The sequence below is a fragment of the Cetorhinus maximus genome, chromosome 3 (genome assembly GCF_964194155.1).
Source record: "Cetorhinus maximus chromosome 3, sCetMax3.hap1.1, whole genome shotgun sequence".
In the NCBI taxonomy this organism is placed as follows: Eukaryota; Metazoa; Chordata; class Chondrichthyes; order Lamniformes; family Cetorhinidae; genus Cetorhinus; species Cetorhinus maximus.
Window position 1 is genome coordinate 45,814,495 of NC_135881.1, and position 19,853 is coordinate 45,834,347.

General features: G+C 47.6%; 1 protein-coding gene across 1 annotated transcript in view; it reads left to right on the top strand.

The window, feature by feature from the left end:
- odad2 (outer dynein arm docking complex subunit 2) overlaps positions 1–19,853 on the top strand; it is a 388,707-nt gene that overhangs the window by 359,242 nt on the left and 9,612 nt on the right. The window contains exon 18 of the mRNA XM_078535576.1: positions 12,215–12,403. Coding sequence (XP_078391702.1) covers positions 12,215–12,403 — 189 coding nt within the window. The remainder of the gene's footprint in view (positions 1–12,214; positions 12,404–19,853) is intronic.

The following is a 19,853-nucleotide window of genomic DNA, read 5'->3' on the forward strand; positions in this document are numbered from 1 at the left end:
TTATTTCATTAACATGTCCCACCTCGTGTGACATTTTCACATGAGGGGGACACGTTAATGAATTTTTTATTGTTCTATTTTTTATATTTGCCTGCCTTTCAGCGATCTCCCTGAGGCAGCACTTTGCCTCAGGGAGATGTGCCATGCACGCGAAAGAGCACACTCTGACAATTGGGGAATCCCTCCCCCCCCACCCCGCACAGGAAGCAGATAGCACTTCCCATCGGGTGGCCCGCCCACTTAAAATGGTGGCAGGGGCCCATTTCAGCGACGGCAATCGGCTGCCCGCCCGCTGCCGAGCTGGTGGGGCCCGCCCGCCCGCCCATCAAGGGCAAAATTCTGCCCCATATCTCAGTTAGATTTAGGATAGTTATAGAAAAGGATAAGGTTGGGCCAGGAATAAAAGTTCTAAACTGGGGAAAGGCTAATTTCACTAAGATGAGATGCGATTTGGCACAAGTGGACTGGGAGAAGCTACTTGCAGATAAAACTATGTCAGAGCAGTGGGAGGCATTCAAGGAAGAACTAGCGAGAGTATAGGGCAAATATGTTCCCGTAAAGACAAAGGGGAGGCCCCAAGTCCAGAGGACCATGAATGTCAAGGGACATAAAGGTTAGGATTTATTAAAAAAGAGAAGCTTATGGCAGATACCGAGGGCTCAATACAGTTGAGTCCTTACCCAAAGGGGTTTTTTAAATATATAAAGAGCAAGAGAATATCTAGGGAAAGAGTAGAGTCAATTAGGTACAATAGAGGTTATCTGGAAGGTGTGGGTTCAGTCCTCAATGAATATGTCGCATTGGTCTTCACAATGGAAAAGGGTGACGCAGATATAGACATCAGGGTGAGGACTGTGAGATATTAGAGGAAATTAACATAGAGAGAGAGAGGAGGCACTAGCGGGTTTAGCAGCCTTAAAAGTGGATAATTCTGCAGGCCCGGATGAGATGTATCCCAGGCTGTTGAGGGAGGCAAGGGAAGAGGTATCTGGGGCCCTGGCAGTAATTTTCAAATCATTTCTGGCCACAAGGTGAGGTACCAGAGGACTGGAGGACTGCTAACGTTGTCCCTTTATTAAAAAAGGGAGGAAGGGATAGACCAGGAAATTACAGGCCAATCAGTCTAACCTCGGTGGTAGGGAAGTTACTAGAAAGAATTCTGAGGAACAGAATTTTTCTGCACTTGAAGAGACACGGATTAATCAGGGATAGTCAGGCTGGATTTGTTAAGGGAAGGTCGTGTTTGACAAATTTGATTGAATTTTTTGAGGAGGTAACCAGGAGTGTTGATAAGGGTAATGCATTTGTTGTGGTCTACTTGGACTTTAGCAAGGCTTTTGACAAGGTCCCTCGTGGTAGACTGGTCAAGAAAGTAAGAGACTATGGGATCCAAGGCAAAGTGGCACGTCGGATCCAAAATTGGCTGAGAGGCAGGAAGCAGAGGGTGATGGTAGAGGGATGTTTCTGTGACTGGAAGTCTGTTTCCAGTGGGGTTCCGCAGGGCTCAGTGATAGGGCACTTGTTGTTTGTGGTGTACATAAATGATTCAGACTTAAATGTAGGGGGTATGATCAAGAAGTTTGCGGATGACAGGAAAATTAGTAGGGTAGTAAATAGTGAGGATGCTAGCCGTAAACTGCAGGAGGATGTCAATGGACTGGCCAGGTGGGCAGAGCAGTGGAAAATGGAATTTGACTTGGAAAAGTATGAGGTAATGCACTTGGGGAGGCCTAACAAGGCAAGGGATTACACTATGAATGGTAGGACCCTGGAAAACACTAAAGATCAGAGGGACCTTGGTGTGCATATCCATAGATCCCTGAAGTTGGCGGGGAAGGTAGATAAGGTGGTTAAGAAGGCATATGGGACACTTGCCTTTATTAGCTGAGGCATAGAATACAAGTGTAGAGAGGTTATGCTGGAACTGTATAAAATGCTGGTTAGTCCACTGCTGGAGTACTGCTTGCAGTTCTGGTCACCACATTATAGGAAGGATGTGATTGCACTGGAAAGGGTGCAAAGGAGTTTTACCAGGATGCTGCCTGGGCTGGAGGCTCTAAGCTATGAGGAAAGATTGGATAGGCTGGGGTTGTTTTCCTTGGAGCAAAGAAGGTTGAGAGGGGACCTGATAGAGATGCCAGGGGGCATAAAGTTAAGGTAAGAGGTAGAAGGCTAAGAGGGGATTTGAGGAGAAATTTTTTCACCCAGAGGGTGTTGGGAGACTGGAACTCACTGCCTGAAAGGGTGGCTGAGTCAGAAACTCTCGTAACATTTAAGAAGTATTTAGATATTCACTTGCGTTGCCATAGCCTCCAGGATTAGTGTAGTCAGATCTTTGTTGACCGGCACAGACACGATGGGCTGAATGGCCTCCTTCTGTGCTGTAGACGTCTGTGAGTCCACAAGAATAGACTCTTAACATTTTCCCAACGATGGATGTTAAGCTAACCAGCCTATAGTTACCTGTTTTTTTTGTCTCCCTCCCATTTTGAATAAAGGTGTTACATTAGCAGTTTTCCAATCCTCTGGGACTTTTCCAGAATCTAAGGATTCTTGGAAGATTACTACCTGTGCACCAACTATCTCTGTAGCTACTTCCTTTAAATATCCTAGGATGCAACCGATCAGGTCCAGGGGACATATCGGCCTTTAGCCTCATTAGTTTCCCTAGTACTTTTTCTCTAGTGATAGTTATTGTATTTGTTCCCTCCTCCTCTTTTGCCCCTTGATTATTTAGTATTTTTGGAATGCTATTCATGTCTTCTCCCATGAAGGTTGATGCAAAGTATTTATTCAATTCCTCTGCCATTACCTGTTCCCCCATAATTATTTCCCCAGCCTCATTCACCAAGGGGCCTATGTTCACTTTGGTCTCGCTCTTCCTTTGTATATATTTAAAGAAGCTCTGACTGTCTGTTTTTATATTACTTGCTAGTTGACCCTCAAGTTTATTTTCTCCCTCTTTATTTTTATTTTATCATCTTTTGTTGATCTTTAAAACTTTCCCAATCCTCTGGCTTACCACTAATCGTTGCCACATTGTATGTTTTTTTCTTTTGATTTGATACTACCCTTAACTTCCTTGGGTAACCATGGTTGGTTTATCCCCTTCCTAGAATCCTTCTTCCTCACTGGGATATATCTTTGCTGTGAGTCATGAACTATTTTCTTAAACGTCTGCCATTGTTTATCAATCGTCTTTTCTCCGAAACTCCTTTCCTGGTCCACTCCAGCCAACCCTACCTCATTCCTTTTCAATTACCCTTATTTAAGTTTAGCACAGTTGTTTCCGACCCAAGTTTCTCACTGTCAAACTGAATGCTAAATTCTACCATGTTATGGTCACTGTTTCCTAGGGAACCTTTTACCCTGAGATCATTTATTAAACCTGCCTCATTACCAGATCTAAAATAGCCTGATCGTTAGTTGGATCCACAACATATTGTTCTGGGAATCTGTCCCGATACAATCTATGGGCTGGATTTTCCCAGAATTGCACTAAGTGCGATAGTGGGCGGGTAAAATGGATCCCTACCCGCCAATGAAAATGGTGGGTTTTCACGCAGTATCTCCCTGAACCAGTTTCAGTATATATTCATTCCTGGGTAACATGCCGTTTCCATGTCGGGCAGGCCCTCGTTTGCCCTCTCACCGTCACCCCGCTGTTGCACCATGGCAGCCGCCATCTTTAAAAGGCAGCCACCAGCAAAGCACTCGTCGCCATCAGCTCACCACCGCTACCTTGGAGAAATAGCCTGCAAAGGCAAAAAGATTGCAGCCCCCCGCTTCAACGACGGGTCCCTCAAGCGACTGCTGGATGCCGTGGAGGCCCGCCAGGATGTGCTCTACACCCACTCTGGCCGCAGGATGGGGAGCAATGTCACCAACCTGGTTTGAGAGGCAGTGGCAGCGGTGGTCAGCGCCAACGCCCTTCAGAAGAGTACAGCCACCCAATGCTGCAAAAGGATGAATGATCTCCGTTCCTCCAGGGTAAGTCACTCTTTTCATCACTCCCGACTCTCATACTCACAAACCCATCACATACCCACAGGGCCCTCACTCACTGCCAATGCAAGGGACATTACCATTCACTCTTTCACACATACCATCATTGTCCTCATCCCACCCATGGGACCACTCACCACCCACACAGGCCAGGCATGTGGCCCGGCAGGCGTCCTGATACACTCTCCCCATATCTATCTATGCAGGACTAACTGGCTCACAACAGGAGGGAAAGGTCACAGACAGGTGGAGGGATGCCGGAATTCAAAGTTTTCACAGAATTTGAAAACAGAGCCATCCAGCTGGCCGGCGATGACTGGGACCGGTCCTGTGCTGACAGCTAGGTCGGCGCTGCTCTACCAAGTGATGATTCAGCAGTGCAACAGCCATCAGATAACCATGCTGTGAGTGATGTGTCCTCATTCACAGGCTACTGACCGGCACCTCCCCTTGCTTTCGCAGGCACATCTTGGAAGCAGCAGTCAGAGTCCATGACCCAGAGCCTCCAAGCAAGCTTAGAAGAAACATCTGAAGAGAAATCTGAAGGCACCCTTTCTGAAGTCCTGTCACAGCGTTCACCCACACCCTCCACCAGCGCAGAGACACATACCTCAGTGGGACCTAGCTTTAGAGTAGCCTCGGGACCACAATCTGGTGAGCACATCAAACTTTCTGATCCACAGCAGGCAGAGGCAAGGACTTCCCAGGTCCCCGGCACTCCGAGGACTGCTGGAGGCCAGAACATTGCTGAGTCCGTGTCAGATGAAGAGCCTCTGGACTTGACCTTGGCACCGTTGCTGGAGCTACAAAGGCACACTCGGGAACATCAGGAATGGATGCCCGCTGCACTCCTCAGATTGCAAGGCACGATGGAGGAGTTCGTCCGTCTTCAGGCTGAGGTGATAGCGCCGGCATTGCAACGCACCAAGGTCAACACTGGCAGGATGGCGGTCGCCAAGGAGACCTTGGTCCAGGATGTCACTCCTGCACTGCTGCGCGAGCTTAACCCCATCACTGACGCCATAGTTGGCCTCCAACATTGTGTACACGAGAGTGGTGCTGGGCAGCTCGATCTTACACCAGCTACCCCTTCCACTCACAGAGTCAGCGAGGGGCCCTCGGGCACCCATAGGGAGGAGGAACAGCAGGTGCATGCTCTGGGACCATCCACGCAGGTGACTCTGGGAGTGACCAGCCCATCTGACTCCCCTCTTCCTGTGACCTCCGCAGATCCAGCTTCACAGGCCGAGGTGGGTGCCTCTGCCGCACAGCAGGACCCCAAAAGCAGGCCTGGGCCCTCCAAGTTTCGGCCCTCCAGAGGACACCCACCAAAGTCATCACAGACAGGGCATCACAGTCAGCAGGCTGCCTCCACCTCTGCTGTGGATGTCCGGGGAGCACCAAGACGTAGCGGCAGGGTTAGGACAGTAAAGGAGAAATAGTTGCACAGCCTGGGCACGGGTGTTAATCACTTGTACATAATGTTCACTATTGCCAATAAACTCCCAAGAATGTCTCCCTGCCTATGGCTCCTTGTTCTGATGAGCAGTCTTCTTGTCACTCAGATGTGAAACCTTTCTGCACAAGATAAAAGGCAGGTCTCTCAGTCCAGAGCCTCTTCCCTGTGCTCTGTGCGGCCTTCAGACCACAGTAATGGTCCAGTCTCACACTCCCTGGAAACATTACTGATGCCCGTACCTCGGCAGTGCTGGTCATTGCTGCCAGAATGTAGTGGTGCCACAGAGTTCTGTCATTCTCTATGTGTGTTCTCAGCACTTTTAATTTGGGGCTGAGCCCCACCACGCCAGCATCTGTGACCAGTGATGCTGTGCACCAGCTCCTGAAGGCTGAGGTGCTGAAGGCAGACACAGCATCAAATGCATCTAAAGCTTCATGGCTGCGTCTCTGAGAATGGCCCGATTATGGAGCACAAGCGAACTGCCCTCGGAATTGATGCTGAGATATGCCAGCCTGGAGTCAAACATTCACAACTGTGATGTGAGGGTCTATGGGGACACCTCACTGCATGTCATCATCACCCTCCCTAAATCTGGCAGCTATGAGGGCCTCCCGGATGCGCCTGCCTCATCTAGCCAATATGAGAGCCTCATCCCCGTCATCGTCACCACCGAGGACCCCCTCACCCTCATCCCCGTCAGCGTCCTCATCGGAGACGTGCAGCTCCTCCATCTCCTCCTCAGCCAACTGCTCACCCCGTTGCAGCGCCAGGTTGTAAAGGGCACAGCAGACGACGACGATACGTGACACCCTCTGCAGACTGTATTGCAGGGCTCCACCGGACCAGTCCAGGCACCGGAACTGCATCTTCAGTATCCCAATGGTCTACTCCACCAAGTTGCAAGCTGCTGCATGAACCTCATTATAGCGTCGCTCTGCTGCAGTCTGAGGCCGCCGCACAGGCATCATCAGCCATGGCCTCTGCAGGCAGCCCTTGTCTCCAAGGAGCCAACTTTGCAGCCTCTGTTCAGCCTGGAAGACTGCAGGGATCTGGGAGCGACTCAGGATGTAGGCGCTGTGCACAATCCCTGGAAACTGTGCGCATACCTGCAGGATGTGTTTCTGATGGTCGCATACCAGTTGCACGTTCAGTGAGTGGAAGCCCTTGCAGTTGATGAAATCCACTGAGTGTAGCATTGGAGACCTGAGCGCCACATGAGTGCAGTCAATCGCACTGTGCACCTGTGGGAATCCAAGAACAGGGCGAATCCAATGGTCCTTGCATCCTGGCTGTCCTGGTCCTGGGTGAAATGCACAAAGTTGTGTGCCATGAAGAAGGGGGCATCCGTGACCTCATGGATGCATTTGTGGGTGGCAGATTGTGATATCCCACAGAGGTCACCTGTGGAGCCCTAAAAGAGGCCACTTGCATAGAAATTGAGCACTGCGGTCACTTTCATAGCCACTGGCAGTGGATGCCCTCTATGTCCCCTTGGTGCCAAGTCCTGCAGTAAATGGCAGATGTGAGCCACCAGGTTCCTAGACATGCGTCGTCATCGGCGACACAGGTTCTCAGTCATCTGTAGGAATGGCAGGTGGCATCTATAGACCCTGGGTGGCGCTAGACGCCGACCAGCCATGGCTCACTCTTGCTCCTGGGCAGCACATGCGGGAGCCCCTGCTGCCCCTTCTTCATGAGGTTGCTGCTCCTGCCTTTACATGGCCAGGTGCCTCAGTCACTCTCTCCTCCGCCTTCTACATTCTCTGTAGGCCATCAGGCATACAGCTAGGTCACCAGGATCCATGATCCTGCAACATGAAAGAGCGAGAAACGTGGTTATCATAGCTGTACTTAGCACCTTTCCTGACCCTGTGTGACCACCCCTTAATGCTTCCCAAGGAGTGCTGGTCACCCCTCAGATGGCCAGACGTGAGTGCGCTGCATGGCTGCCCTGTCAACCTGCAACATAGGGGACACTGATTCAAACCAGGATGCTGAGATTGCAAGGGGCTGTGAGCGCCTCCAGCTGTGACTGCTACATGGCCAGCGTTGGTGAGGAGATTGTACAACGTGTGCAGTCCAACTGCTGCACGGTCCAATAAAGTGGTGGAGGACTTGAAGTCTGGGCCGGGGGACGGGGGGGGCAAGGCCTGGAGCACTTGGTGACCCTTTGATGCCTCTGCGATGCTTGCATGGGTGAGAAGGCTAGAGCCTGACCCCAATCATATCACTGTGGCTGCCCCTGATTTGTCTTAGTTGCAGAGGCATGGTCATTTTATACAGATGTCCCTAATGCGTGGCCATTTCTCTCGCTTACCCTGCCCCACACCTCGATTGCCTGCGCGCGGGATGCAGCATCAGGGCAGCACTTAACCCCCCCTGCCTCAGCAGTTGCCTCCGAGGCTGTCCAGCACTTGCCCCTAGACTCCCCCCCGCCCCACCTCAGCAGTCACCTCTGAGGCTGGCCAACACTCGTCCCCAGACAATACCCCACCCCCCACCTCATCAGTCGTCTGCGGGGCCTGGCATCAGTTTCCCTCGCCCCCCCGGTGCCCCTGAGACCTGTAAACAATAGGCGAGCTGCGGTGAATGCTGCTGCTCACTCACCTCAGTTCCCCCAAAGTGAAGGCTGCCAAGTGCACGTCGCCTGCGTGCTGTTGTGAAACCTGTCGGCGTCCTTTCCTGCCAACGTGGATGGACGATACGGTGAGGTTCCAAGAGCCTGGTGGGATGGCTCTTCTTTTATTTTATTTAACCCCGGACATTTCATCCCGCCCTGGATTTAGATTGTAGTGAAAACGTGAAGGCCACCTGACTGTTTGGCCCGTCCGCCAACCATAAAAGTAGACGAGCCGAGTAAATTCGCTGACAAGTGGCTCCTTAAGGACTTCTGTTGACTTGCGGAGATCTTTGTTGTCAAACACTCGCTGTCATAGTTTGTAGAAGGCTGAACTAGTGCAGCGGATCCAGTGTAGGATCTCCTCGTCAATAGTGGCCTTTTGAGAGAGGTGGCTGCCAACATATGAGAAGTGTTTAACATATTCCAGAATCTCTCCTTCAAGATATATGAAAGGTGGAATATTTGGCTGACCAGGTGTGAGGGTGATATGAGTTTTGTTTTGGCACATTCAAGTACAAGCCGCGTTTTTAGTATGTAGAATTGAAGAGATCAAGGCCAGAATTTTCCCATCAGCAATTTGGGGGAGGGGCCCACTCACCGACGGGAAAATGATGTGGAATGATGTTGGGAGGAACCCCCGACATCATCCCAGTCCCTTTAAATTTTTAGGAAGGCGGGCAGACAGCGAAATCAGCTGTTCGCCCGCCAACCTGTCAATGGCCAATTAAGGCCATTGACAGACTAATTAAGTTCATTAAAGACCTGTCCGTCCAACCTTAAGGCTGGCGGGCAGGCCAGGAGCCCCAGCGAACTCCTGATAATACATGAAACCTCATCCTCTGGCGGGATGAGGTTTCATGTCTGTTTTTAAAAAGTTTAATAAAGTTTATGTCGTTTTTATTAACATGTCCCATCTCGTGTGACATTGTCACATGAGGGGGACATGTTAATAATATTTTTATTTTTCTATTTTTTAACTTTGAAGCACTGTCACTGATCTCCCTGAGACAGCATTTAGTCTCAGGGAGCAGTGCGCGCGAAAGAGAGCATTTTGACAGCTGGGGATTCCCTCCCCCACCCCCGGCACTGGAAGCGCATAGCGCTTCCTGTCGGGAAGGCCTCTGGGCAGGCCTTAATTGGCCCGCCCACTCAAAATGGCAGCGGGCCCCATTTCAGCGGTGGGGGTCGGCTGTCCGCCCGCCGCCGAGCCGTTGGGGCCCACACGCCCACCAAGGGCAAAATTCTGCCCCAAGAGTGGTTTGCAAATCTGGTGCAGAGTGGGCAACGGCACAGGAGTCATCTGCAAACTTTACATCATGTATGTCTATGGTGGTCAGTTTAATTTTGGCAACAGAGGTGACTGAGGTTAAAGAGTTTTCCATCTAGGTGGTATTTAATAATGACACCAGAGGGCAGTTGATTTTTAATGAGGTGAATAGCCACTGTCAGGTAGATTATAATTTTTATGGAGGCTATCAAGCCTTGCTTGACCCAGCCCTGCATTTTGAAGGCGTCTGTTTCAGACCTCCAACTCCAGACAGTTGTATCATCATGAACCAAGTACAGGATTATGATGCAGTTTCTTGGACATCCAAATCTATGGAGCACAATCCACAGAGCCTTGAGATTCACTAAATCAAATCAGGTCCAGTCAATGAATGCAACAAAGAGTCCCTGGTGGTGTTTGACATTTTTCTTGGATTTGTCTGGCAACAAAACCATGTCATAGGTTCCTCTGGAAGGTGCAAACACACACTATATCTACATGAGGATTTCCTCTGCCACAGAAAGTAGGCAATTCAGGAGAATCCATGTCAGGATTTTCCCTGCTATGGACAATTGGAAATACCTTAATGGTTTTCCACAACATGATTTACCTCCCTTCTTAAAGACAGTTACAACTGTCACATTCCTGAAGTTGGGGGGGTTGGGGGGTTGCTGGTGGTGGTGACCTCCCAAATCCACAGGATGAGTGCATGAATTCTTGATGTGAGCAAAAGCCCACCAGCTTTGAAGGCCTCAGCTGGAATACCATTGGGACAGCAGGCTTTGTTGTTTTTCATCTGTTTGATTGCTTGGTGCAGCTCTCTCATCGATTGTGGTTCACCCATGGATTGTACCACAGGGTACTGAGGGATAGCCTGGACAGTATCAGCTGCCACTTTGGATTCACAGCTGAGGAGTTGTTAAAAATGTTCTTTCCAGCATTGACGGATGGCATTATCACTATAAAGAAGAGAAACACTATCATGTGAGCAAAAGGGAGTTTGTTCATTTGACCTTGGTCTATAGATGGCCCTGTTGGCTTCAAAAAAACTTTGCACATCATGATGGTCATTAAGTTGGATCTGTCAGACTCTCTTTTCCCACCACATATCCTTTGTCTTCTGGATTTGTCTTTGGGTGTCAGACTTGAGCAGTTGGAATGTTGCCTTCTTGACTTGTGACCTTGGGTAGTTCTGCCAGACAATGATGGCTGACCTCTAGGAGGTCACATATTTCAGCATTGTTTTCATCAGACCAGTCCTGGTGATGACGATGCTCAAACACAGTGATCTTGGCACAGGACTCTAATACAGCTGACTTTATTTGATCCCTCTTTTCTGGAATTGAGTTGGATGTGTGAAGATTTTCCACATTGGCCATGAACAACACTTGGAATTCCTCTCTTTGGTAGGGCTGCTTTAGGGCTGAGACATTGCCAACATTGCAGTATTTTGTTTCAATATTAAAGAAAAGCAAAAATTCTGGAAGCACACAGCAAGTTAGTCAGCATCAGTTGAGATTACTAATCTGAAAAAGGTATAACTCTGAAACATCATTAACAACAAAAATAAGCTGTCTTTGAACAGAGTAAAATGTCTCAAGCTTCACAAGAGTATTACCAAGCCACATAAGGAGATATTGGAGCAGATAACCAAATGCTTGATCAAAAAGTTGGGTTTTAAGGAGGCCTCAAAGAAGCAAAGCAGAGAGGGTTAAGCAGAGAATTCCAGATCTTAGGACCTGGGCAGCTGAATGTATGGCCACCAATGATACAGTGATTATAATCAGGGATGCTAAAGAGATCAGAATTGGAGTACAGATATGTCAGAGGGTTGAAGGGCTAGAGATTACAGAGATAGAGAGGGTAAAATCATGGAGAGATTTGAAAGCAATGATGAAAATTTTTAATTGAGTTGCTTAATTGGGAGCCAGTGTAGGTCGGCAAGTGCAGAGTTGATGGCATTTTGGGACTTGCCGTGAGTTATGACACAGGCAGCAGAGTTTTGGATGACTTCAGATTTATAGAGGGTAGAAAATGGAAAGTCGGCTAGCCAGCAGTGCCTTGGAATAGTAAAGCCTTGAGGTAACTGAGGGCATGGATAAGAAACATCAACTTCCGTTTCTCCCTAATTTTTGTTACAAAATTAATTTTTCCTAGATTGCCAAATATATTTAGTCATTGATTTAATTACAAATGAATTAAAATATTTTTACCGTAAATGGATTTATTGAATATGTGAAAACATAGATAATTAAACACTCCACAGAACAATATGGGCTGAATTGTCTGTGTGGTGGTAGCCCAATGGCAGTCTGGAAAGCCAGGAGCAGCCCCATCTGAGCCATTTCCAGGCGTTCTGACCTGATAGTGGCCTCCGAGCAATTAATTGCCTGACACAGGGTCTCCTGTACCTTTATGGATAGAGATCCCGCCTCCAAGAGCTGCCAGCCAATCAGAGGGCTGCTGGCTCTTCAGTCCCATTAGGAGCGGTGTCCACTGCTGGGACTGCTCCTGGCATGGAGCAACATCATGGTCACCACCCTGGAACCAAGGTAAGTGGAATCAGGGTTGCCAGAGCCAGTCAGGCAGGCCCTGGCAGGGCTGGGGGCATCGTTGGTGAGGGAAGCAGAGGGAGCAGGTATCTCTGCACATAAAATTAAGGTGCCTTCCCCCTGTTTGAGGCCTCCACTTCAAGATTGGTATGTCACAACCAACAATGTAAGGCTTTAAGTTTTGAACAAAAATGTGTACATCGAAATTTCTACCAATCAAGATGTTGTCTGATGACTTGGTTAGCTTGATCCACACATTTTGTTATTCTTGCTCTCAGCATGCATTTAACACTTTTTGCTTGCTTTTTTAGGAAGCTGGGGAAATGGTTCGCTCCTTTGTTGGTGGTCTGGAATTAATTGTTAATTTGCTAAAATCTGACGACATAGAGGTTCTGGCCAGTGTTTGTGCAGCTTTAGCCAAAATAGCCATGGATGAAGAAAACTTAGCAGTTATAACAGATCATGGAGTTGTCCCAATGTTGTCAAGTTTAACATACACAGTAAGTCACTTTGTTATAACATTTATTAAATGAATTACATAGTATTGCATTATATTTTCAGCACAGAAGCAGGCCACTTAAACTAACAGGTCCAAACTGATATTTATACACCACCAAGGTCTCCTCCCATCTTCTTTATCTAACTCCATCAACATATCCTTATGTTCTTTTCAACTTCATGTTTATTTAGCTTTCCCCTTAAATGAATATTTGCTAGTTACATCAATTATTCCTTCCTATTGGTTTTATTAGTGGTTATCTTATATTTATGACCCCTATTTCTGGGATTGCCCCAACTCTCCACATCTACCATATCAAACCCTTTTCATAATCTTGAAGATCTCAATCAGGTCACCCTCAGTCTTTTGTAGAGAAAAGAGTCCCAATATGTTCAATTTTTCTGATAGATACAGGTAGAGATATGATTTACTGTGCTAAATATTAAATAGTAAAATTAGAATGCGCAATCCTCTGTCAAGACTGCTATTTAAGTAGAAGCCATTTTTAAAAAGGGAGTTAGATAGTTGCTTGAAGAGGTGATTAGTAAAAGAAGATTGGAAGAGAGCAAGAGGGATTAGACTAGGTGACTATATAAAAAAGCACCAGCACACACTTGAAGGGCTATATGGCTGGCTTGTGAGCTGCAGATTCCAATGGTTCTACTTTCAATTTACTTAAAATCGAAGTTTGAAATTTCATTAGTATTAATGAAAGTATATTAGTATTTATCTATTTCAGAAACCCTTGTTTCAAAATATGGCTGTGAACATCAATTTTTTATTATTATTTTTTGGAAATAATTACATCAAAAGATACTTTATAGGCATCTTAACATTTTTCTAAGACAAGATAAAGCCAATCAGTCCAACAAGCAGCCCCATTTAATTGATCTTAACTGCACCACACCACTTGCTATATCGCTCATCCACTTATCACCTACGCTGCTTTATATCTCTGCACTATCTCATTAGACAGCAGAATCTTGCACAGTTGATAGTAACCCCAACGGAAACTTTCAAAATTCTTTAAAACTGGAAACTGGGATAACCAGTTTCTTTACTAGGTCAGGAGCTGGTGGTATTACAGGTACAGTGTCTCAAATCTGTCTATCCGAAAGATGGCGACGTCAGAAAACCAGACATTTTTTAAACCTGCTATGCATGAATTTTAATTATTATTACAAGAGGAAAATATCTTACCGGCTTGTTTGGTTAAGTTCTGCATTGGTGTGGTGGCACACCGACTAGCTATCGGCTTCACGAGCCTGTCTTGTCCCACACTTTGAGTAGTCTGAGCAACTCTTGACCCGACCCAGCCTAAACTGTCTGACCCAACATGGCCCAAACTGCCCGACCTGAAAACCAGCAAGATCCGATATCTGGCACAGACTCAATCCTAAATTTTGAGACACTGTTCCTGCAACAATATAAAATCAGCTACAGTTGCTTTTGAATTTTGTATTATTAGGCTCAATGGCTTTCCTTAATAACTTGTTTCACAGGCCTTTGTAAGAAAATCTTTAACTACCATGCCATCTTATTCTTAACTTTCTAACCTTCAACTTGAATTCCTTGTTGATTGTCCATTCAGTTATTGCTTACTCCAAAACCCCCTTGAAAGAATTAAAGACTAATCTTTGCATAGCACTAAAATAAACAACAGATTACTTAGTCATACTAAAACAAAATACTGCAGATACTGGAAATCCAAAATAAAAATACAAAATGCTGGAAATACTCCGCAGATCAGGTAACATCTGTGGAGAATGAAACAAGTTAATGGGTGAAATCTTATCAGCCGGGCAGAGGAGGCTTTGGAGGTGGAATGATGGGGAATGTCAGAAAGTTGTGTATTGGGTCACCTACCCGATGTGTTATTGCCTCCAAAGTGATCCTGCTGTGACTTTCCAGGTCATTAATATTTATCAAAAAAAACAATGCTCCTAATACCCATACCTGAGTAAAGGGTAGGTCATGCTTGACAAACCTGATTGAATTTTTTCCAGTCTGAAAAACAATCATACTCTTTGCTTGCTGTCCCTTAGCCACTTTGTATCAATGCTGCCATTACCCCTTTAATCCCATTGACTTCAATGTCTACAGGCATTATCTCTGACAAATTGAGTTCTAGTCAAATGGTGTGAGGGTACTGGTGGGTGAGCATGGGGTATCTCTTGTGTACCCAGAGCTACCTAGCACTCATTTCTAAGTTCTCCCTTTTCCCCAAAAAACCTCAGATAGAGGGCTTCACACTGGAAAATGTATTAGTGCCAGTAATGTTGTTGGGGGCAAAAACAAAATTGAACAATTGGCACAACAATACATGAAAACCTAGGTGCCAGCAGAACTTTGATAAAATGATGTTGACAAAAGAATTACTGAAATATTACTGATCTAATGTTTTATTTGTATCATTTAAAATCAGGGACTGCCTCAACTAATTTCCTTACGAAACCGGACTCTCATTTTGTCGTATAGAAATGGTGTCCTATTTACCAAAATGTTAAAAAAAATTACAGAATCTTTACAGTGCAGAAGGAGACCATTTGACCCACCGAGTCTGCACCGGTTCTCTGAAAGAGCATCCTAGTCCCACTCCTCTGCCTTACCCCTGTAACCTTGCACATTCTCTCTTTTCAGATAGCAATCCAATTCCCTTTTGAATATCTCAATCTAGCCTTCCTCTACCATCCTCTCAGGAGGTTTGTTCCAGACTCCAGCTACCACCTGGGTGAAAAAATATTTCCTGACTTCACTTTTACTCCTTTTGCCAATTATTTTGCATCTGTGCCTTCTAGCTCTTGATGATCTCTTTGATGGGTACAGTTTCTCACTATTTACCTTATCCATACCCCTCGAGATCTTGACTACCTCTATCAAGTCTCCTCTCAGCCTTCTTTTCTCCAAGTAAAACAGTCCCAACCTCTCCAATCTATCTCCATAGCTATGGTTCATTATCCCTGGAATCATTTTTATGATTCTCTTCTGTACTCTCTGCAATTCCTTCACATCTTTCAAGTATGGTACCCAGAACTGGACGCTATGCTCCAGATGAGGCCTAACTAGTGTCTTATACAAGTTCAACATGACCTCCTTACTCTTGTACTCAATGCCCCTTTTAATAAAGCATTTAGTATCTTAGGCTTTATTAACTGTTCTCTCAACATACCCTGCTATCTTCAATGACTTATGTACATATACACTTAGGTCCTCCTGTTCCTGCACCTCCTTTAGAGTTTCTCCCTTTATTTTATACTGTCTCTCCATATTCTCCCTGCCAAAATGAATCACCTCACACTTCTCTGCACTGAACTTCATCTGCCATTTGCAGAATGTTTCCTCCATCTGAAATGAATATCTAAATGAAAGTCAATTTCTTTGAGATGGGCGTTTATAGACTAGTAAGCCTGACACCTGTTGTTGGAAAATGCTAGACTCTATAAATTAAGGATGGGATGACTGAACACCCAAAAAATTATTAACTGATTAGAGAGAGCTGTCATGGATTTGTAAAGGGTAGGTCATGCCTGACTAATCTGATTATTCATATCTTTGAAAAATTCAAAGCAGTAGACAGAGTGATGTCTATGAATGTTATTTATATTAGGCCAGATCTTTCAGTATCAGGAGCAGCAGTACATTGAACTTATGCTGCTGATGCACGTTGGAACCCTGAGGAAGTCCTGACACACGCACCTACACTTTAACTGCCTGGGAAGTTTAAGCTTCTGATGGGCTGATTTATATTGCCCCAGGACCTTGGAATGTCTCGAATACTGATCTGAGTCAGAGATTTGAGCTAGATACGCACTACTTAACCAAAAATTTACACCAGAACTGTGACAGTGTCTAATCTCTGTAACTCTGTAACAGCGCAACCCAATCCCCATACATAGGGAAGAATTTTCCCCCCATCAGGGCGGAAGTGCAGGAGCAGGCGGGGGGCGCACCTCCATCTTACGTGGGTGGGCCAATTAAGGCTCGCCCAGCATGACATCCGCCAGGAAGCGCTATGCACTCCCTGTGCAGATGGAGGGGGACTCCCTCACAGCCAGGAGTGCACCTTTCGTGCACACGTGCAAAAGAGCGCACTGATCTCCCTGAGGCTAAGTGCTGCCTCGGTGATCAACTCCAAATTTAAAAACGTTAAAGGTACACAAGCGAAATTTCCCTGACATGTCCCCTCACGTGACACTGTCACTGAGTTGGGATATGTCCATCACTTTAACTCAGACATTTATATTTTTAAAAACCTTCATGAGACCTCATCACACCCGTGGATGAGGTTTTATGCTTTTTCTGAAGCCCGCCTGCCGGCCAACCTTAAGGTTGGCCAGGTAGATCCATTAGTTAGGATAATGACTTTTTAAATGGCCGCAATGGGCGTTGACAGGTCGGCGGGCGCACAACTGATTCCGCTGCGCCCATGCCGACCTGAAAACGGAGATGACACGGGGTGATGTCGGGAGTTCTGCCTGACGTCATCCCGCGTCGGCGAGTGGGCCCCAAAGACAGATCCCGCCCCAAAGACAGATCCCGCCCCAAAGACAGATCCCGCCCCAAAGACAGATCCCGCCCCAAAGACAGATCCCGCCCCAAAGACAGATCCCGCCCCAAAGACAGATCCCGCCCCAAAGACAGATCCCGCCCCAAAGACAGATCCCGCCCCAAAGACAGATCCCGCCCCAAAGACAGATCCCGCCCCAAAGACAGATCCCGCCCCAAAGACAGATCCCGCCCCAAAGACAGATCCCGCCCCAAAGACAGATCCCGCCCCAAAGACAGATCCCGCCCCAAAGACAGATCCCGCCCCAAAGACAGATCCCGCCCCAAAGACAGATCCCGCCCCAAAGACAGATCCCGCCCCAAAGACAGATCCCGCCCCAAAGACAGATCCCGCCCCAAAGACAGATCCCGCCCCAAAGACAGATCCCGCCCCAAAGACAGATCCCGCCCCAAAGACAGATCCCGCCCCAAAGACAGATCCCGCCCCAAAGACAGATCCCGCCCCAAAGACAGATCCCGCCCCAAAGACAGATCCCGCCCCAAAGACAGATCCCGCCCCAAAGACAGATCCCGCCCCAAAGACAGATCCCGCCCCAAAGACAGATCCCGCCCCAAAGACAGATCCCGCCCCAAAGACAGATCCCGCCCCAAAGACAGATCCCGCCCCAAAGACAGATCCCGCCCCAAAGACAGATCCCGCCCCAAAGACAGATCCCGCCCCAAAGACAGATCCCGCCCCAAAGACAGATCCCGCCCCAAAGACAGATCCCGCCCCAAAGACAGATCCCGCCCCAAAGACAGATCCCGCCCCAAAGACAGATCCCGCCCCAAAGACAGATCCCGCCCCAAAGACAGATCCCGCCCCAAAGACAGATCCCGCCCCAAAGACAGATCCCGCCCCAAAGACAGATCCCGCCCCAAAGACAGATCCCGCCCCAAAGACAGATCCCGCCCCAAAGACAGATCCCGCCCCAAAGACAGATCCCGCCCCAAAGACAGATCCCGCCCCAAAGACAGATCCCGCCCCAAAGACAGATCCCGCCCCAAAGACAGATCCCGCCCCAAAGACAGATCCCGCCCCAAAGACAGATCCCGCCCCAAAGACAGATCCCGCCCCAAAGACAGATCCCGCCCCAAAGACAGATCCCGCCCCAAAGACAGATCCCGCCCCAAAGACAGATCCCGCCCCAAAGACAGATCCCGCCCCAAAGACAGATCCCGCCCCAAAGACAGATCCCGCCCCAAAGACAGATCCCGCCCCAAAGACAGATCCCGCCCCAAAGACAGATCCCGCCCCAAAGACAGATCCCGCCCCAAAGACAGATCCCGCCCCAAAGACAGATCCCGCCCCAAAGACAGATCCCGCCCCAAAGACAGATCCCGCCCCAAAGACAGATCCCGCCCCAAAGACAGATCCCGCCCCAAAGACAGATCCCGCCCCAAAGACAGATCCCGCCCCAAAGACAGATCCCGCCCCAAAGACAGATCCCGCCCCAAAGACAGATCCCGCCCCAAAGACAGATCCCGCCCCAAAGACAGATCCCGCCCCAAAGACAGATCCCGCCCCAAAGACAGATCCCGCCCCAAAGACAGATCCCGCCCCAAAGACAGATCCCGCCCCAAAGACAGATCCCGCCCCAAAGACAGATCCCGCCCCAAAGACAGATCCCGCCCCAAAGACAGATCCCGCCCCAAAGACAGATCCCGCCCCAAAGACAGATCCCGCCCCAAAGACAGATCCCGCCCCAAAGACAGATCCCGCCCCAAAGACAGATCCCGCCCCAAAGACAGATCCCGCCCCAAAGACAGATCCCGCCCCAAAGACAGATCCCGCCCCAAAGACAGATCCCGCCCCAAAGACAGATCCCGCCCCAAAGACAGATCCCGCCCCAAAGACAGATCCCGCCCCAAAGACAGATCCCGCCCCAAAGACAGATCCCGCCCCAAAGACAGATCCCGCCCCAAAGACAGATCCCGCCCATAATCAACTAGTCACTGTATTCATTAATGACTTAGATGATGGGATGGAAAGTCACATGTTCAAATTTACTGATGATTCAAAGATAGACGGTATTGTAAGCAGTGTTTAAAACAGATTGACAGATTTCTAAATACCAATCCCGTAAAAGGATATGGGTATAGTGTGGGGGTGGTGGGGTGGTGAGATTGAAGTGGATGATCAGCCATGATCTTATCAATAAGCAATTACAGAGAAATTGATAGATGAAGTAAATGGGGAAAACTGTAGACAAATGTGAGGTCATCAACTTTGGACCTAAACAGGATAAGGTATTTGGGAAATGGTGAAAAGGTAGAAGCAGTGGGGACTTAGGGAACAAATGCACAGATAATTTAATGTATCATGAACCCAAGAACAGAACTTAATCAAAAAGGCTAATGGAATGCTGGCCTTTACAACTAGAGGAATAAAATACAAGGTAGAAATTATGCTCTCTGTGGAGATGATTAACTTTTTCAAAGAAATTCAAACTTTGAGTTATTAACTGAAAGAATTACATCACAAGATTTCACATTTTAAAAAGAACTCTACTGTGCAAGAGTTAAACAAAGCAAATCTTTATTTTTTCCATTCATGGATGTTGGCATCACTGGCTAGGCCAGCATTTATTGCCCATTCCTAATTGCCCTTGGAAAGGTGGTGGCGAGCTACCTTCTTTGAACCGTTGCAGTCCATGTGGCATAGGTACACCCACAATATGTTAGAATGGGAGGTCCAGGATTTGACCCAGCGACATTGAAGGAATAGCGATATAGTTCCAAGTCAGGATGGTGTGTGGCTTGGAGGGGAACTTGCAGATGGTGTTCTCATGCTCCTGCTGCCTTGTCCTTCTAGGTGGTAGAGGTCATGGGTTAGTACAATTAACTCAACACTATTTCTTAAACACTTATTCTTTATACCTGAAAATTCAACAGAACTCCTTGTT